This window comes from Cucurbitaria berberidis (genome assembly GCF_010015615.1).
Source record: "Cucurbitaria berberidis CBS 394.84 unplaced genomic scaffold K460scaffold_8, whole genome shotgun sequence".
NCBI lineage: Eukaryota > Fungi > Ascomycota > Dothideomycetes > Pleosporales > Cucurbitariaceae > Cucurbitaria > Cucurbitaria berberidis.
Genome location: NW_024468942.1, coordinates 325,401 through 343,265, shown reverse-complemented (window position 1 = coordinate 343,265; position 17,865 = coordinate 325,401). Strand labels below are relative to the sequence as shown.

Genomic DNA, 17,865 nt, shown 5'->3' with positions numbered 1-17,865 from the left:
GCCGAAACTTTCGCTTTCCTCGTTTTGCACGCTTCGATACTAATAGCTTTAGCACTACTTCCCTTGTGGCCCTTGGCTAGTGTTTCCCAACACATCTAGATACCCTCACGAGAGTTTCCAGAGAGAGCTCCGATTTGAAATACCAAAATTAGGCGATTCTTTATCTTGCCCATGTAAATATAATGCCGTCGAAAACATGTGTGCGTATCCTTCTTATCGACCTCGAGTCGAGACACTGATCCAAGGTCAACTTAACAGCAATTCAACGGCTAATGAAGGACTCTCAAATCACTTCAAGCCAAGCATTGATTCAGTGGATACCGACGACCTTGAAAGAGTCGAAATATGGTTAACAAGGTGTGGTGGCTCACTCACATGTCGACAAGCCAAGCACGAATAATACCTTAGAAGAATTTCGCGCCTCTCAACCTCATAATCGAAGATTTCTATCGCAGAATAGACGTAGCCTTTCTCTGCCTAGTATCGGTAGAGAGGCCTGGGAGATGTAAGAGTTTGATAGCGGTTGAGGTGGCCTAGAGGGATTCAAGGCATAGTATATATCATTTATTACAAATTTACGTGAAGATGAAAAGGTGTAGTATGCAACTGGTAAATAGATATCAAGCAACGGTAAGTGAGAGGACCAGATGCATGTCTTACGAGTACTAGCACCCAGCAGCACCATCTCACGATCTAACTTCCTCATAACATACATTTCTTTTAGTTGCATTGTCTCCACTTCCTGTCATCTCACCTCACCTTAGCTTCTTTCTTACCTTGAGTTAACCAACATCCCATATAGGTCAAACTGACACTCCTCTCATCACTTTCACATTCGTGTACACATATATCTTCTCTTCCAGCCTCCGTGCCTGGACATCTATTACAACAAACACGTCAAATTTCAAGCAAACCTTGAAGGACAAAATGAGTGACACTAGCAAACTCGTTATCCATATCAAGTCCGAAAAGGAGCCCGAGACCATCCCTCCTAGTGGGACGGAGGTGCAAGTCACGAAGGAAGACGCGATTGTCAAACCCGAGCCCAAAGGCAAGGCCCCAATCAAGCCAAAAGCCAAGGCCAAAGTCAAGTCCCAAGTTAAAGCCAAAGTCAAGCCAGTGAGCACCGACGACAATAAGATCGTTCAGAATATAGCAAATGTCGCCAACCCCCTCTTCGGCCGCGCCGGCTCCATCCACGTCCAAGAAGAAGACTGCGATGACATCCAGACCATCAAAGATTCCCCGAAGAAGCAGCGTGCCCCGTCTAACAAGCCTAAGGCTGTTCGAGCACGCAAAGGCAATGCAGCTGATACTTTTGGCGGAGTAACGAAGCAGTTGAAGACGAAGTTGGAGAAAGATGCGGGAGTGGTAGTGGACGCTACGATATTGGCGGGCGATGGAGCTGCTATGGTAAGCTGTCTTTTAGAATGCAGAGAAAGCAGAGAAGGGAAGCCGAGTAGATGCAGATACTGACACGAAACAGCTCGAACAAGGTACTTTCGACTGGGTCCACCTTATGAAACTCCGATCAGACATGCCCTTCCGCCTTGTCAAATCTACGGTTTTACGGTCCGGCCCGTACGCAACCCACGTAGCCATCCTCCTGCGCCAGGATGTGCCATTCAGAATCCTCGCTTTGCCGCTCCACATCCGCACCAAAATCCTAAGGCTCACGCTGAAGCATGAAGAGCCAAGTATTCCCATCGTCATCAAGCAAAGCAGCGCACGCTCAATCTGGTCCCCCACATACCACGCCCGCTTCCTGTTGGCCATGCTGCAAACCTGCAAACAAATCCACGCGGAAGCCGCACCGCTTGTATACGGTCAATCATTCTACTTCCCAAGTACCCAAGTAATATGCGATTTCTTGCTCCGCATCGGCAACCACCGGCGCTTCTTGCGCTCTCTCCGCTCCGAAACCTATGCTTCTCGGTCTGCAAGGACTATGTTTCACCTCCTGGCTGAGGCACGATACCTAGAGCGGCTGAGCTTTGCGCATGTCAGTAGTAGTGAGACTCCGAAGGCAGCAGTGAAGAATATCTGGAACGACGCTGAGAATTGGCTATTGGGACTTGATAGGAATAATCCGTGCAAGGGACTCGATGTCTTGGTATTTGATGAGCAGGCTTTCCATATGCGGGAGAAAGACTTAGAGGCCGGTGGGTTCAAGGTGCTGCAATGGGGACCTGCTGAACAGTTGGAGTTCTTGAAGGGACTCAGGGCAAAGATGGTCGCTGAAGAGAAAAGACTGAAGAAGGTGGAGTGAAGTACCTCGGGGATGGGACTTCCCTGCACACGAACTATTTGATTCCAAACAAGAGTTGTTCAACGATAAGGTGGTTTCAGGCCAACCGTGGGATTGGAATTTTTTTACGAGGCGTTGTGGAGTCTAAAATTGTCATGATCACGATGCTGAGATCAAGACATCGATGGCCGATCTGGTTACTACGACAAGTCGATCGAGTACGGTGTTTCGAATGTCTCCACGAGGCATTATAGGGTTGCCAGGCAGGGTTTGTTTTGATGCCGGAAATTCGTGCCTTTGGCCAAAGGTAGGTTTCCGAGCCATGATTTCGTCTCATTTCATAACAACTTGACTGGTTGATAGTCTCTGCAAATGCTTGGCTCATCTCGGGTGCGGTAACGGCGAGCTGAGAAGTTGCTAGTGTCATGCATGAAATGGATCTTGAAGTGGATCCATTTGACAATGGCATAGATGCTATGAAGTAATACTTAGCTTCAATAGTAAGACTCCTGCTGTTAGTGACCACGTTTCGCTCGAAACCTCGTCATTCACAAAATTACTTGAAATTCGAGGGGCGTTTTAGCCCCTCATCTTTAAACGTGATTACGCTCGAGCGATATTCGATCAATTCGATCAGCAGTTACGACGAAGTAACAACGACGGTGCAGATGATTACCGGAGAAGACTGGAGATTCATACACTTACCGGGTCCTGGAAGGTGTGAGTGGATACGGCTGCGAACAAAACCTACCGTGACACAAGCAATATTCTTTCGACGTTCAGCACACAGGAAGAACACGAGCGAAAACTTACCTTAGAACAATGATCAAAGACAAGACAGGATGACTTCACGTAGGCCTAGAGGTGATCAGCGCGTAAAAAGATGACAGAGTATCTTTTGTTACCACAAATGGTCCTAACTGTAAATGCTCCTCTCCAGCTCACTGAGCTACTCGCTGAACCCTGACTTAGCACGCAGAGCAGCGCTTCAAACTCCGACCTATGCGCCAGACTGTGATATACATGATAAGCAAACCAGATCCCGTATGCAAGGCCCTTCGGCCTGACAAAGCTCGATCAACCCTTCCTCCTCAAGATGCAGATACAGAAGAAAGCAATGCAACCCCAGGTTGGCAGCCCGGGGGTAAGACTCAAGGAAGGTAGTGGGAATCTTACGTTCAAATGAAAATGTCCAACTCATGTCTCCTGACTTCCTCCTCTTCGAACGTCGGGTAGGCCGGAACCATAGCGTCAGCATTCTGCACATACGCATCATTGTAAATACGCCAGTACGGCTGTCGAACTTTGCGAGCAGGGTGGAATAGGCCGGCCCAGACGTAGTTCATGACTAGTGGAGTGCCGACTGCATTTCGAATACCCTCGATAGCCTCGATGATTCGGTCGATAACGTGAGGACTGGTTTCGAACAAGTTCGGCCACAACAGGTTAAGCAGGTGAATCATCGCGTCTTCGCAGTCAAGACCGACACAGCCAAGAGCAACGTGTTTTACGACCGCTGCAGCAGTTTGCCGATGAACCTGGTCTCGGTCGATGAGGGCATCTTCTAGCAAAGGTGTGATGGCGTATACGTAATCCTTCGCCATTTCGCCAATATACTCAAACATGAAGGATAGCGACTTGAGCACACCATTTTGAACGTTGAGCTCTGGCACTCGGTACTCGTTCATCAGAGCGGGAAGCACGGTGAAAGGTGCGCAAGTTTCGGCCACGATACCGATGGCAACAGCAGTACAGACACGAGACTGACGCTCTTGTACGCGAAGATTGCCCAAAAGAGTTGCCAACACATCCTGAGGGCCGATAGCTTTTGCGATGTAGCCGAAGGTATTGTTGGCAGCACGTCGAATACCTTTCTTATGAGCCTTGAGCATGTCCAGGAGTTCGAAGCAGATTCGCATCCATTCTCGAGGATTGACATAATTTGCACCCCGATCTGCGATTCGGCCAACAAGATCAATCGTGTTCTCTTGTACCTTCTCATGTCGATTGCGAAGAATAGGTGTCAGTCGGGGTAGCAGATCCTTGATGGGCGGTTGCATAGCATGGAGACCGACAACTGTAACAATAGCACGAAGGGCACCCAAGATGGACCCGAGGACTTCAGGGTACTCCTCACCAAGGTATTCGTACAGTGCCTGGGCGAGCTTGATCAGCTGTGGATCTTCATCACACTTTTGCATAACAAAAGTGATTCGGGAGATCAAATCCGCTGCTTGCTGTCGAACGGTGGCGGACTTGTTGTTCAGTCGAGCGAGAACTGTGGCGACTATCTGCGGAAGATAGGTCTTGGTACGCTCACCAAGTGCGTTAACAACGGTAGCAAAGCCATCGATGACAATGGGATCTTCGACTGTCTGATCTTGGAAAGCAACGAGTACACCGTCGATGAGCTGCTCTTCCAAGCGTTGGTCAACGTCATGAGCGCCAAGTGTACTGATGACCTTGTCAACAGTCTCGACCGTCATCTTGCGGTATGCCTCGTTTTCGTCCTTCATGTTGTTAACGATCCGGCCAACGATTTCAGCTACGCCAGCTTTCTGTGCAAGATCTACGGTGGTATCAACTACCTGTCGGTAGTTGCGCTTGTCGAGGGCCATACGTCGCACCCAGAAATGTTTGAAGAACTCTGGTAGAACGTTGTCCTTGAGGTAGACTGGAGTGACACCTGCAGTATTTGAGCATTGTGACACGACCTTCAGCACGACCTTCTTCATCTCCTCATCAGGGGACTGAAACTCTCGGATGACAATCTCCATGATCTGACTAGTATAGTAATTGGAGTATTCCTCGTCCATGAGGGGAATCACATAACCGACAGCCTTCAGGAAAGATGCAAGGGCTTTACCGCGCTGGCGTCGAGCTCCGGTCCATAGCGGGTTGAGAATGTCATCGAACGATTCGATACCGTACGGGCTTGCAGCTTCAGCAAGGGCAGCGAGCGCAAGTGCTGTGACCATGCGGACCTTTGGTTGTTCGTCGTTCAGGTTCTCCCCAATGCATTCAACCAATCCCTTCAAGTGCGGTAGGATAGCGCAACCCATCAGGATAGGGATCTGCTGAACAATTTTTACACCAGTGTGACGGGCGTGCCATGATTTCTTGGATCGACACACGGCTCGGAGGAAAGGAAGGAGAGCGGGAATGCCAAGAGCGGATGCGACAACTGCGAAAGCTCTCGCGGTTGTGTTCCGGACGTATTCATCTTGATGATCCAGGTCAGGACGCATCGTACTGATCATGTGTGCAAGACCGGCAGCCTTTGCCAGGTTGGAGATGATCTCTCGACCTTCCACACGGGCGTAGTAGTCCTGGTCGATAAGAAGCGGTTCAATGACTACCAAGATCTTGTGTACGTAGGGGCGAACAAGGTCATCGAGCTTGTATAGAACACGATCGATGACCTTGACGAGCAAATGTCGCTCCTGGTCTTCCAGAGTGCGCTCCATTAGTAAGGGAAGAATCTGGTTGAAGAGGGCTCCAGCACCAAACTGGCGAGCGTTGTCCGTAAGCTGTCGCAGCGCGGTTTTTCGCATTGGTGGCGTTCCATTCTTGACTTTCAAGAGGAGGCGCATAATCTTGCGCTCCTTGAGCTCTTCAACAGTCATGTCGGTCTCATCCGCACCATCGGTGAGCTTGCCGAAGTACTTCATGTCCTCATTCTTGAAGAACTGCAGGTCACCAACACCAGGAATCTCCGTCGGCAGCTGCTTGCCCATTGCAGCCAAGCTGTTGTCTGCTTCCGGGATCAAGAAGCCTTGATATCCTGTAGGAAGCGCAGGCATGCCCACCGGCCGCCGGACTGGCTCGTAGCCGGGAGGTGCCTCTAAGATCTTGTAGCCTTCTGCTTCACCGGGGAGCATCATGTCGAGCTGTTCGTCGGATAGGGGAGCGTTGCGGTTCGAGACGTCGGTACCGAATGCGAAAGTTGGCATCGCTGCACGAGCACCATTGGCAGTAGGAGCGGGCGTTGTGGCACTCGAGGGTGCTACAGCTGTTGTGTCCCAGCGCGACCGTGCCGGCGCAGCTGGCTCAGGGGCCTTCTCTTCCTCTGGGGCTGGTGACCATCGCGATCGCTTCTTGACCTCTGGCTCTTCTTTGACCTCGTCCTCCTTGATCGCTGGCGCTTCACTGGCGCCCTCGTCCCATCGTCGCCTCTTGCGCTTCTTCTCCATGGGTGGGGTCTTGTCGCCAGTGACGGCAGGCGCATCATCCTTCAGTGTGGGCTTGTGGTCCAGCACTTCACTTCCACCTGACTTCTCCTTATCTTCAATCAGTCTCTGTATACGAGCCTCCTCACGTTCGAACTCGCGCTCCTTCATGACATCCTTGTACGACATGCCAGCATCCTCACCATCCTTGGCGAAGGGGTCTGCTCGTGTCGGAGAAAGCGCTCGATCGAATCGCCGCCGTTGGTAGTCGGTCTCGCGCGAGGCGATCTGCGCCTGTTTCTCGCGGCTGTCGAGGATATCCGCCTCCTCAGTGTCGCCGTGCGCGAACTCGTTCAGTATTTCTTTCGAGGCTGTGTATTGTCCGACAAGGCTCCGCCCATTCAGCTGGACATCTTCCATATCGTCACCCTGGTCTTGGACAGCGATGGACGTGTCGTAACCCGAATATTTGTCCACGCCATTATTGCCGTAGAGGTCCTTATCGAAGGCCTCGTTGAGGGACTGCTTGCTTGATGAGTCCCCGTCGGCAGAGCCGTTGACCTTGGATTTCTTTCCTGCGCGCGGTCCGGCCATTTTGCTGCAGGTCTTTCGACGGTTGGCGTTGATGTGGGATGATCGAGGGGATGGCGACCTTGGAGCTCGAAAGTTCAAATCGAGGTATAGAGATGCTTGGCGCAGGTCACTAGCGCGATCCTTACTAAGCCAGCATCGCATCTTCTACTCTGTTGCTATAGCCCTCAACGATGTCAGTATTGACTAACAACAAATAAAAGTCATTTGCCACCAACCCGACCAGCTGCCGCAACAGTTGGTGATTGGCCCTGCCATTCCCTGGGTTCTTATCGACCACCTACGACTGGTCCTCCAGACAGTTTCCAAATGTTTGCAGTACTCTATGTGTTCACTCTTTAGCTATAGTACAAGTTGGTAAAAAGGTAAAGTCACATGGTTGGGCCCTTATGTCACTTTTCCTAGAGATGGGTGATCCATTCTGGATCTTTACGCACCCGGCGATGCGACAATAATCTCACCGAATTGTTGTACAGGAACTACAATGTCTCAAATCGACCGCAGCATCGTGCACCTAGCGAAACCAGGGCTCAATTTCGGCGCGATACCTAACACAAAGCGCTCCAGCCTCGTCTTCTGCAGTTCCATTGAAGTCTTGCCCTGCCACCTTTACAACCTGGCAGTTCGTTGGTAACCACACGCGTTAGGTAGCTAGTTAGTGGTATACCTCTGAAGTTACTCGACAATTCTTGACAATTCTTGACAAATCTCGACAAATCTCGACAAATCAGAGTCCTATGTCAAGCTTGAACTGATCTTGACGTCTCGCCCTTGGCCACCAAAATGGCAATGGATCACGTCTCGGACATGTTCCAAATCTGGAAGCAATTCGAAGCAACCGCGATGCTCATTATCAGCTACATGTCCCCAAGGAGTGGAGTGATTCTTATTTTCTGTCTGAGCCCCGAGGTAATGACGATCACTATTATACTCGGCGTGACGATCTTCACCTCTCTCCCTAGCATGGCAGGCTTGGTGTTATATCCTGTTCGTCGAATCCGCAGCTCGTGAAGTCGCATGATATTCCTACTATACCAGCAACGATGCTTCATCATCATCATTAGACATCGGAACACGCTCCCAGGCGGATCCCAACTCTCGTAACTTAAGTACTCTTCCAGGCATCACCGCTCCAAGCGTTGCGCCATTCGGCTGCGCTATGCTAAGGAACCCGGCTCTCCGACCAAAAATAGCGTCTCACGCTGCGGGGCGCACCCACGACCTTCAACTTTCCGATTACGATGATGACAAGCCTCGTAATACGAAGCCGAACGGGGTTATTTGACGAATGATGGAAAGGCGCGTTCTGTGCGAGGCGAGCTAACGATACTGTTCGCATTTGCGCAAGGGTGTTGAAACGGAGATGTGATGCGGAAGCTCGGTTTGTGCTACGCGGTAGCTGCGAGCTGCGGTGAGGTTACACGGCCGGGGCTGCGTGAGGGTCGCGGCATCTTCGTATTGCATTTTGTGCTGATAGATATGTAGAGGGCATGCCGTCCCACATCGTTGTGAGGGGTCAATCCCGCTACGTCCCACTTTATTGTTTAGCTTGTGCACTGTTGATTTCCTCCTCACTGTCGTTATTGTTATTGTTTTTGTTACCATCGGACACTCTCGACTCTGCTAAACATTTTCGAGATGGCGGCAGTGGCGCAGAGTCGCATCCAAGATGATGTTCATCCATTGCTGCGGCATCCCAAGCCGATCAAGAGGGATACTGCGAAAGCGCAGCGCATGTTAGGGTTGATTGCTGATGATGAAGAGAAGTTGAAAGGATTACAGCGAGAGAAGTCAGTAACTACAAGATGGCTAGAGCGGCCGATGTACGAGCATTTGGAGGTCTCTGATATGGAATCAGAAAAAGAAGAGACGGGACATGAGCAGAAGGTTGACTCTGTTCACGAAGCCAGGACAGAAGAAGAAGAAGACGACGCGGAGCTGTTGGAGCGATGGACGAAACCAGACCGACCGATCTCCTACAACTCGGAAGCTTCGATATCCCTTGAGGCGAAGACCAAGATCGACACGTCTTTCGTCAAAAGGCGCCCAGACCCAATCGATTGTCCGCGCCCAATATCATACAATTCACAACATCTGCTGTGCCCAGAATGGACCGCATCGCCAGCTACAGCAAGCCCGAATGTGCAACGCCCGCGACCTGTATCACTACAACCGAACAGTCCTAATACAGGGAATCGCAGCTTCTCTTCCACGAGTAGCATAGGATCTAGCCCCCACTTTGTTCACCCTCAGACATGGGCTACTCCACCGACACAGTACAGAGCGGGTGCTCGCGGCGAACGACCTGTATCGTTCCAGCCTCAGAGCTTCGCTTCACTCGGAAGTCCAATGCCCAACGAGCTGCGCCCCCGACCTACGTCTTTCGCTTCGTATCCTCATGAGCGGCCTCGCTCTCACAACAAGATTGCGTCCTCGAGAGGATTGCGTGATAACAGCTACCCGAATTTCTCACGGCCGACGGCATCAGGTAGTGCACCAAAAACTGTCCCTGGAGAGCAGATGGAAAACGACGCGTTATACGAGCAGTTTGATGATGGTGAGGTTGGACCACCTTCTCCATCGTCGCCTGTCCGCGCCGCATTGAATGGATTTGACTTGAGTGAAAACAAGAACAAACCCGAGAAGAAGGCAAAGAAAAGATGGTCCACGATACCAAACACCTTCATGAAATTTGCTAGGAGAAGATCGTCTGCACCAAGTCAGGAACCACCGGAATTTGAAACAAAGATGCACGACCTACGTCACATGAATCTCACAGAAGAGAATCTACATTGGTACGAGAACGAAGTCAGCCAGGCGCCAAATACTCCAAAAACACATATGTCAGGCATCGATCTCATCCCTACACCAACGCACTCTCCACTTCATGTGGAGCACCCGCTCTTCGAGGCGCCTCTACCATTGCCATTCGCCCCGTGGACGGCTGACGGCCCACCAAGTCCAGCATCTTCTCTAGACAACCGCCGAGGCAGCCGGACGTCGTCACTGTCACCCACCAGAAACAATGCGTCATCGCGGCTGTCAGTACAAAACGTTGCGCATAGTCGCCCTACCTCTGGATACTCACACCGAAGTAGCATTGTTATACCGTCGCCGACTAGTATAGCCCCACAGCAGCGCTCTATGATCGACATACCAGGAAGCCCCCGTACCACACCAGCACGAAAGAACACCCCGACTCTAGAACGTACATGCCTCATGTGTAAATCAACCAAGTCAATTCCTGAATTTGCTAGTCGCCACATCACATCGAGCTGCTGGCACGAAACTTCTACGTGCTTTCAATGCCTCCAGTCGTGGATCGAGACGAGTCTCAACACACGGGGGCGGGGACAGTGTACATGTCCTGAGTGCGGAGAATATATGGCGTGGGAAGATATTGATGCTTTTTGCTGACCACCCAATTTTCAGGGTGTGAATTTTGGTTCCGGAAGATGATAGCAAGAGATGGGCCCAATGATACGCCATAAGAGGCCGTGTCCTCGACAACCGCCCAACGGTATACTCGTTACACATGGATATCCAATACGTGGGGTTTGAACAGTCTTAGAGCTCTTCTATTCTTATAGCAAGACTTACAAAGATAAATTAGCCGAAGGAGATACTGAGGTGGATTGGAGTCAATTGGTGGCTATGGAATAGGCGAGAAGAAAGCCAAAGAGATTGAAAACGATGTCACAACGGAACGCGTGGATGGCGTATCAAGACAGGAAACATATTTATGTATTCAGAGTACATCCTGAGGTGGGGTATGAGTGAGTTTAGGTCTCAGTGAAAACACACGAGCAGCGAAGGATAGGAGGATTAAGACGTAGAACAGATAATGACTTACGACAGCATCATATTAGGGCTCTGGCTTCGGTATTATTAATTGTAATAGGGTTTAAGTACCCACTTATCCTCAAACGAGCACAAAGGTCCTCGCAGCCCCCTCCTCCCAGTTCACAGCCTCTCCAAACATAATCCCCTCGACGTAGCAATCTCCCACTACCTTCCACTCATTATCTTCCATTTGCTCGCTCTCATCAACCTTTCGCAAAACAATAGGGACGATACACCCATGCAGGATTACGATCACACTCCCCTCCTCATTCCCACCCCTCGCCACACTGCCAATGAATGGCGCAAGTCCAGCCCTCCCCTTCTCCGTTCTCATGAACCGCCTGCCTCTGCCCATGTTCAGGCTGATTGCTAGAGCTTCCGCGTGTTTGTGGAGATGTTTGTATTCATCGGGAAAGCCCCCTGGTGCAAGGCCGAGAATCTGTTCTGCGGACTCACGGGGTGCTTCACCGTTATATGATACAGTGTTGAGGAAATTGATGAGTTCGACTTGTGTCCAGTCTTCGAATCCGGAGAGGTCTGATTTGATCTGTGTAACAATACTGGTGAGGTATTCTTCGTCGGTATCCCAGAATCGTGCGATGCGCGCGGAGCTGATAGTGTCGATATGGTCAATGATCTGACCGCGTACTTGTAGGCGGCCAGTGTGGGCTGCGTCGAATGCCATGTCATAGATATGACGTCGACCCGCTGCTGTGTTCCATCTGGTTCTAGTAGTCACTGATCGAATAGCACCGACTGCGAGACGGAAGGGTGCGGCCAGAGGTATTGCGGAGAAGGATGGCACCCAAGATGGTAGACCTAAAAGTTCTTTAGGAGTGTCTTTTAGCATATCGTCCAGGTTAGCAGACCAAAGGGACAGGAAGTCCACAGATCCGTACTGTCTAGCAATGGTCGCCGCAAATCGTGTGAAGTTCTCCTTCACCGTCGTCTTGTAGTCCGGCACAAAGTCTAGACCGTCGATAAGACCTAGAAACCCGTACAACCGATCACCTAGCTCTTGTGTCGCGAACTCCTGCGCTACGTTCACCATAAGGCGCAGGAATCTCAGCGGCTGAGGTGTATCCGTGGACGAATCAGTCTTGAGCTGCATCAGTATTCTATAGCTCAACGACCCTTCGGTAGCCTCCGATAACGCATCATCCCCTGGCACAGTAAACAAGTCAGCAAGGTCTTGCAGGCTGAAACACACATCACCTGTCAAGCAAATGACCTCTCTCGCAAGGAGAAACTCTTGCACGATCCATCCCCGACGAAACCACCTGCGCCCCCAAAATCCCCCAATAGCAGATGCCCAAACCGGAGCGGTGCTAGGACTACTGAACGTATCTTGCAACATCAAGAATCGCCAACTCGGTCGATATTCGGGGCTTCCGATCGTGATCTTGTTCGCACTCTTCATTGTTGGTACTAGTTTTTCGATGCCCTCGAGCCACTGCTTACACAAGCGACTACTCTCATCCTCTGGACCCAGCCAAACGATGACACGCGTCGCCTTTTTGTAGATTTCGGACATGAGGCCTACTTGCACAGCTTTTTCAGTATCATCTGCCTGGTCGATGCACAATTGGTCTATCCAGAGACGTTTAGTTCTTGATTGCTGCGTGATGTGGGGGAGTGCTTCAGTCAGATTTGCTGTAAGCCCAATGTAGCCTTCTCCACTTTGAATTTGGAGGCCGGAGATGCGGTGGTAGTGGCCCCAGGTATACTTAGGATAGGTATACACAGTCAGTGTCTGTTCTGAAACTGGTGTAGATAGCCAATGTCTTTTCGCAAGATTTCTTGGAAGGTAAGAAAGGATGGAACGCATACTACAATGCGTCAGCACAGTTCCAGGTCCTAACAAGTAGGCCGCTTGAGTGCAAAGCTTTAAAAGAAACAACCCTCAATGGGCATAGGCACAATACCAGATATCGCTTCGAAGTCGAGTTGTTCATCGTCAATAGGCAACTCTACTTGGACAAGGCTGTAAATAGGCACTGGGTTAATGTCGCTTTCGACTTCGCTATCATTGATCGTCAAGATACGTATGTGACGGCGACTTTGCAAAGGCTCATAGGCGTATGTCGTTGAGAAGTCGCGAGCGTTTGAAGCCATTGTTGCGTATGGTGTCTGAGAAGAAGTTAGATGTTGCACGGCGGTTGTACGTCCCTCTTGGCTGTTGGGGAAATTGAACTTGTATTGAATAAGGTTAGTGTCTGCCTTGCAGCCCATGGCGGGGATGCCTGCAAGAAGATAGCGAGCAAGAAAAAGCATGGTCAAATAATATGAAGAACAATCGTTACGTTGGTTTGAAATGTCGTGCGCGAATAAGTACATGCATCATCTACTACTGAGTGCAGAGCTAGAAGCTACTACTACTCTCGAACAAAGGGTTCATGATGGATAAGAAGCATCTCCTAGCAAGATCTGCTTTGCAGCGACCCAAGGAACATCGCGTTCAGCGGCTGCTGTTGTCTGAACACATGCAGTCAAGAAGTTGTGCCAGCCGTCCACCGTCTCTGCAGACAATCCGGATCGAACGTCGGGGGTGCATTGAGAAGTCAAGAACCATGCGGCGCTTCCAAAGCTCTTTTCATTATCGCTGTTGACCAGCGCGAGCACAGCATTCAGTCCAGCATCTCCTCCGGCCGTCTCTGCTTGCGCAACGGCCTGCTCCCCAGCCACACTGCTAGCGTAGAGTTTGACAAACGGTGGCATAGCCATCATCCTCGTCCCTTGCCCTGGCCTCCCAGGGAAGTGGTTCTTGCTGTATTTGAAGTCTCCGGATTCGAACAGCATATACGCTATGAGCGCTGCCTTTTCCCCCGTGGATGTGATCTTGTAGGTTTCGAACGCCTTGTTGATGGCAGTCGCAGCTTGGGACGCGTCGGCGCACTCGGCGGGAAACTTTGCATCAGCGCAAGAGGCAGTTGCTGGTGCGATGGCGGTGAGTTTCTCGGCGGTCAAGGCGGTTGTGTTGCCGGCTCCCTTGGATTCTTCGATGTCGCCAGGACAATCTGGAAGAGGTGCGGAAAAGGCAGACAGTGCTAATGCAGTAGCAAGGAATATCGTCTTTTTGAAACCCATGATGTTTGACGTAACCGGAAGTTGGTATTGATTTCGATGCGGATCGGAACAGGTTCAATGGCGAATACGTCTTGATTATAGCGACGGTTCGAAGCAGGCTCTTGATGGGATTATGTCTGAACGAGTGAGTGCGGAAGGAAGAAGTGTCTCAGACCAGTAGAGACAAAATTCACGAATAAAGAACAAACTTTTGAGCTCAGACCAGGGAGTGAAGGCAGTGTAAGATGGCAGTGCGATGAGCTAAGGGAAGTCGTAAGATATATATGGCGCGCGCTTGCATTCCTCTCGGTGCCCCGTCAGCACATAAGGGGCTGGGGGCCTTGAGCTGCCCTGAATACGACTCTGAATGAGGTAAGTCAACGCCTGCCAATCCTTACCTCGACGGTGATTGCAGATGAGCCACGTGATGACGTCCTTTGGAGCTGTGATTGGATGTGTGTTTCGAATACGGCGTGTTTCGAAACAAGCGGACGTGTCAAAGCTGACAAGCTTTCGCCAGAGCCTATGAATGCACAACAGCGGCCTTCTTCTCCTGGGCAATCTCGCGAGCTATGCCCGTTTTCTGATCAATGTCTCAAGATGTGAATGGTTTGCCTAGCCCTATAGATATAGTTGTAGACAGGACAGCCCTTACTGTTACTTAGTAGTAGTAGAGCCTGAAAGGACGAGGGCGATCCGGCGGTCCTCGGCGCACCTGCGCCGCTGTACAGCCTTGAACAACACACTGCCAGTTCTCAACGCGTCGTTCGTAGATCTTCATCCCCGAGTTGAGCAAAAGGGCCGACGTCGCAACGTGGAGCGAAATATGTACGGTACTTATGCTTGCCGCATTTAAACTGACATCATGTTGGCTGGAAATTGCCCCACCAAACAGTTCAGTATGCCGTGCCCCTCATCAGGACCGAGGCGCTCGACCACCCTTTTGTACATTGCATCGTTGTCTATTTTCATAAATCACAAATCTTCAATAACCCATCCGGCTCCATAATTCAATATGCCTGCCGTAGAATCCAAGTTTGACCCCAAAGACATGGAGTTCCGCCGCCTGGTACGTCAGATGGATTTACGCGGCCTATGCGAGACGTACTGATTTCGTACCTAAAACTTTAGGGACCTGCAGGTCTTAAGGTGTCGGTCTTCTCTCTGGGCGGCTGGTTGACGTATGGTGGAACGCAATCTGGGTCAATCGTACGTATTTGGACGAACTGTATGTGAGCAGTACACTGACCTTGTACCTCAACGTTTAGGTCAAGGACTGCATGCAAGCAGCCTGGGACCACGGCATTAACTTCTTCGATACTGCAGAGGCTTACGCAGCCGGAGAGTGCGAAGTTGAGATGGGGCAGGCGTTGAAGCAATTAGCGTGGCCACGCGATGAGTTTGTCTTGTCCACAAAGGTAGAGTGTGTCGCCCAGAATCACACCAAAATGAGGCTGATGACTCTTGGTAGGTATTTTTCGGAACGAAGAGAAAGGAGCCAAACACGAGGTAGGTTTACAGGCACAACTTGCCATTCAAATACTGACCAAAGCCAAGGGGTTTGTCCAAGAAGCACATCATTGAGGGTCTGAAAAGCTCCCTCGCCCGTCTCGAGACGCCCTATGTCGACATTGTCTTCGCTCATCGCCATGACCCTGAGTAAGCTTGACTTGCGCCTCTGTGAAACCTTCACTGACTGTCTACCAGCGTGCCAATGAAGGAGATTGTCGAGGCATTTACGCAGGCCATTCATATGAACCTGGCATATTACTGGGGTACAAGCGAGTGGAGCGCGGAGCAGATCCAGGAGGCTATCAAGATCGCAGAGAAGTATCATCTCATCGCCCCGGTGGCCGAGCAGCCCCAGTACAACGCCTTCCATCGCGAACGTTTTGAGAAGGAGTATGCGCCTTTGTACAAGGACTACTCTTACGGTACGACTATATGGAGTCCGCTGGCTTCTGGGTTGTTGACAGGCAAATACAACGACGGTATACCCGAGGATAGTCGTTACGCTTTGAACCCGGACATGATGAAGAGTAATATTGAGGCATTGAAGAGCGAGGAAGGTCAGAGCAAGATCAAAAAGGTCAAGGAGCTGACAAAGATTGCCGAGAAGCTGGGAGGTACCACAGTACGAAACCCAATGTACGGACCGCATGCGAGACTTGTACTGACCATATTTAGACGCAACTGGCGCTTGCATGGGCTGCGAAGGTAAGAGATCCATGAACGAAGAGCACGTGCGACATATGCTGACTTGATAAGAACTCAAATGTTAGTACTGTCATCCTTGGAGCGACGAAGCCAGAGCAGGTTCACGACAACTGTGGCGCCATCAAGCTTCTGTCCAAGCTGACACCAGAGCTTATGGAGGAGATTGAGGGAATCCTTGGCAACAAGCCGTAGATTGTCATGCGTCTGTTGGAAGTGTGAACAGGTGAACAGGTGAACATGGTAGGCAATGTAAACAGAATATGATGCTTGGTTTATACGCGAACTAGACTCAAATGCACTCCATCATGAAGCGACGTAGCAATATGAGCAAGGCTTGCCTGAACACTGCCAGCTGGTGATAGCCATATTCTCTTGGAGAAATGTTTAGAAACCGTATAACAGAGCTCACATGACGGAGCCGATGTCGTGTCCAACTCTATTAGAGTCAATTCCTCCAGCGCCGTGTGATGGGAATGGTTAACCACGGACAAGATCGTCCTGGTGCAGCGGCTCCCAAGCCCGCAAACGTGCGGCAGGGCGTCCAACATGCGTGAGCAACCACATCAGTCATCCGGCGCACGCTTCGCCTGAACAAAACAGAACAATGATAAAGGTGTCGTGCGCGTCCTCAGCTTCATTTTCTGGTCTTGGCTTTTCTCCAGCTGTTGTTACTCCGGTCTTCGCCGCTGGCACGTCATCCCAAAGGATTCATGGTTCCCTCGAAGCTCTAGACCGCCACAGAGCCGCAACCCGTCCAGTCCAACCTCGGCGGGGGCGAAAAGGCACTTCCGTCGCGCTCTCTTTGATTGATCAAAATTCGCATCCACAGCTCGTTCCGCGCATTGGCGTCCTCGTGTGCCTTCAACGTCCAGAGAGGGCAATTCCAAATCCCTAGCCGGGGCTGTGCAATCAATGACCTCAGTCACAAAGAGCGCATTACTTTCGCGGGCCAGCCGGCGCTGACTTGCGTTGAACATCGCCCTGTAAGTGTTGGAGTGGTCCCCAAGGTTCCTTTCTGGCCGCAAATCCGTTTGCCCTTGTTCGTGCTACTATTTGACCCCCGGACCTGCGACGTGGAGAGCTCCATCTCGCGTCTCAATTGTACCTCAGCTACTCCTCACCTGTACCACTTCATCCTCCTCCGAGCCTTCTTACATTCGAGTGTCAAGCATCGCGCCGCAAAACTCACCGCAGTCTGATAGAGTTTGGTCGTCTTCCGCTGAGTTACGTTGTTGCACAAGTGCGCGATCCTGACCGTCGAGCATAGGATCGTGCTGAGGTCTGAACGTTTCGTATCTGCACAAGGGTTGGACCTGGGCTAACCGGCCTCTAGTGCGGTGTCCACCCCATATCCACGGCTCTCTTCAATATCAGCGCTGAATTAAGTGAACTGTTTGGTCTCCAGGTGCACGCGTTGATCAATGCGACTCGCATAGCATGGCTACCATTAAGACAGATCCCTCAATTGGGGACACAAACTACCAAAATGGCAGTGGTGAGTTCATTTCCGCTTTATTACCATCTTCGAGCGCTTTAACTGCTTTGCGTTTGAAGTCGAGTCTGTTTTGTCTTCGCCTCGCGACTCCCATAGTCTGTGCTTGGCCCGCTGCTAGGCCTTTCGTCATTGGCCCTTTCCTGTCGATGCTGTTCGTATTTCTTTACTCCACGGCTAGGAGCACGCCGCAGACACAGGGTGAGTCTCGCCAAGGCAGAGTTTTCGATACTAGCATA

At 50.9% G+C, this 17,865-nt stretch overlaps 8 protein-coding genes across 8 annotated transcripts; 3 read left to right on the top strand and 5 right to left on the bottom strand.

Annotated features, from left to right (window-relative positions):
- Positions 1–1,278: 1,278 nt before the first annotated feature.
- Positions 1,279–2,254, top strand: K460DRAFT_241833 (uncharacterized protein; the record flags this gene model as incomplete). The annotated part of the gene is made up of 2 exons (XM_040927320.1): positions 1,279–1,420; positions 1,497–2,254. Coding segments are annotated over 2 exons (900 nt in total), but the record flags the coding sequence as incomplete, so codon positions are not given.
- Positions 2,255–3,426: 1,172 nt separating this feature from the next.
- On the bottom strand, positions 3,427–7,011 carry K460DRAFT_297407 (ARM repeat-containing protein; the record flags this gene model as incomplete). The annotated part of the gene is made up of 1 exon (XM_040929706.1): positions 3,427–7,011. One exon carries the CDS (start codon positions 7,009–7,011, stop codon positions 3,427–3,429), a length of 3,585 nt encoding a protein of 1,194 aa, XP_040782592.1.
- Positions 7,012–8,646: 1,635 nt separating this feature from the next.
- K460DRAFT_360393 (uncharacterized protein) lies at positions 8,647–10,425 on the top strand (the record flags this gene model as incomplete). Its single annotated transcript, XM_040932261.1, has 1 exon — positions 8,647–10,425. One exon carries the CDS (start codon positions 8,647–8,649, stop codon positions 10,423–10,425), a length of 1,779 nt encoding a protein of 592 aa, XP_040782591.1.
- Positions 10,426–10,875: 450 nt separating this feature from the next.
- On the bottom strand, positions 10,876–12,023 carry K460DRAFT_372000 (uncharacterized protein). The gene has a single exon (XM_040934466.1). It carries the CDS (start codon positions 11,960–11,962, stop codon positions 10,931–10,933), a length of 1,032 nt encoding a protein of 343 aa, XP_040782590.1. The 5' UTR covers positions 11,963–12,023; the 3' UTR covers positions 10,876–10,930.
- Positions 12,024–12,544: 521 nt separating this feature from the next.
- K460DRAFT_371999 (uncharacterized protein) lies at positions 12,545–12,977 on the bottom strand. Its single transcript, XM_040934465.1, has one exon. The coding sequence runs from the start codon at positions 12,964–12,966 to the stop codon at positions 12,739–12,741; it is 228 nt and encodes a 75-aa protein (XP_040782589.1). The 5' UTR covers positions 12,967–12,977; the 3' UTR covers positions 12,545–12,738.
- A 56-nt stretch (positions 12,978–13,033) lies between these two features.
- Positions 13,034–14,363, bottom strand: K460DRAFT_371998 (uncharacterized protein). The gene has a single exon (XM_040934464.1). It carries the CDS (start codon positions 13,936–13,938, stop codon positions 13,246–13,248), a length of 693 nt encoding a protein of 230 aa, XP_040782588.1. The 5' UTR covers positions 13,939–14,363; the 3' UTR covers positions 13,034–13,245.
- Positions 14,364–14,706: 343 nt separating this feature from the next.
- Positions 14,707–16,797, top strand: K460DRAFT_349651 (voltage-gated potassium channel subunit beta-1 channel-like protein subunit beta-1). Its single transcript, XM_040931436.1, has 8 exons — positions 14,707–14,986; positions 15,049–15,126; positions 15,186–15,335; positions 15,389–15,426; positions 15,475–15,576; positions 15,625–16,051; positions 16,105–16,134; positions 16,186–16,797. Exons 1-8 carry the CDS (start codon positions 14,933–14,935, stop codon positions 16,324–16,326), a joined length of 1,020 nt encoding a protein of 339 aa, XP_040782587.1. The 5' UTR covers positions 14,707–14,932; the 3' UTR covers positions 16,327–16,797.
- On the bottom strand, positions 16,400–16,797 carry K460DRAFT_371996 (uncharacterized protein). Its single transcript, XM_040934463.1, has one exon. The coding sequence runs from the start codon at positions 16,680–16,682 to the stop codon at positions 16,407–16,409; it is 276 nt and encodes a 91-aa protein (XP_040782586.1). The 5' UTR covers positions 16,683–16,797; the 3' UTR covers positions 16,400–16,406.
- Positions 16,798–17,865: the final 1,068 nt, after the last annotated feature.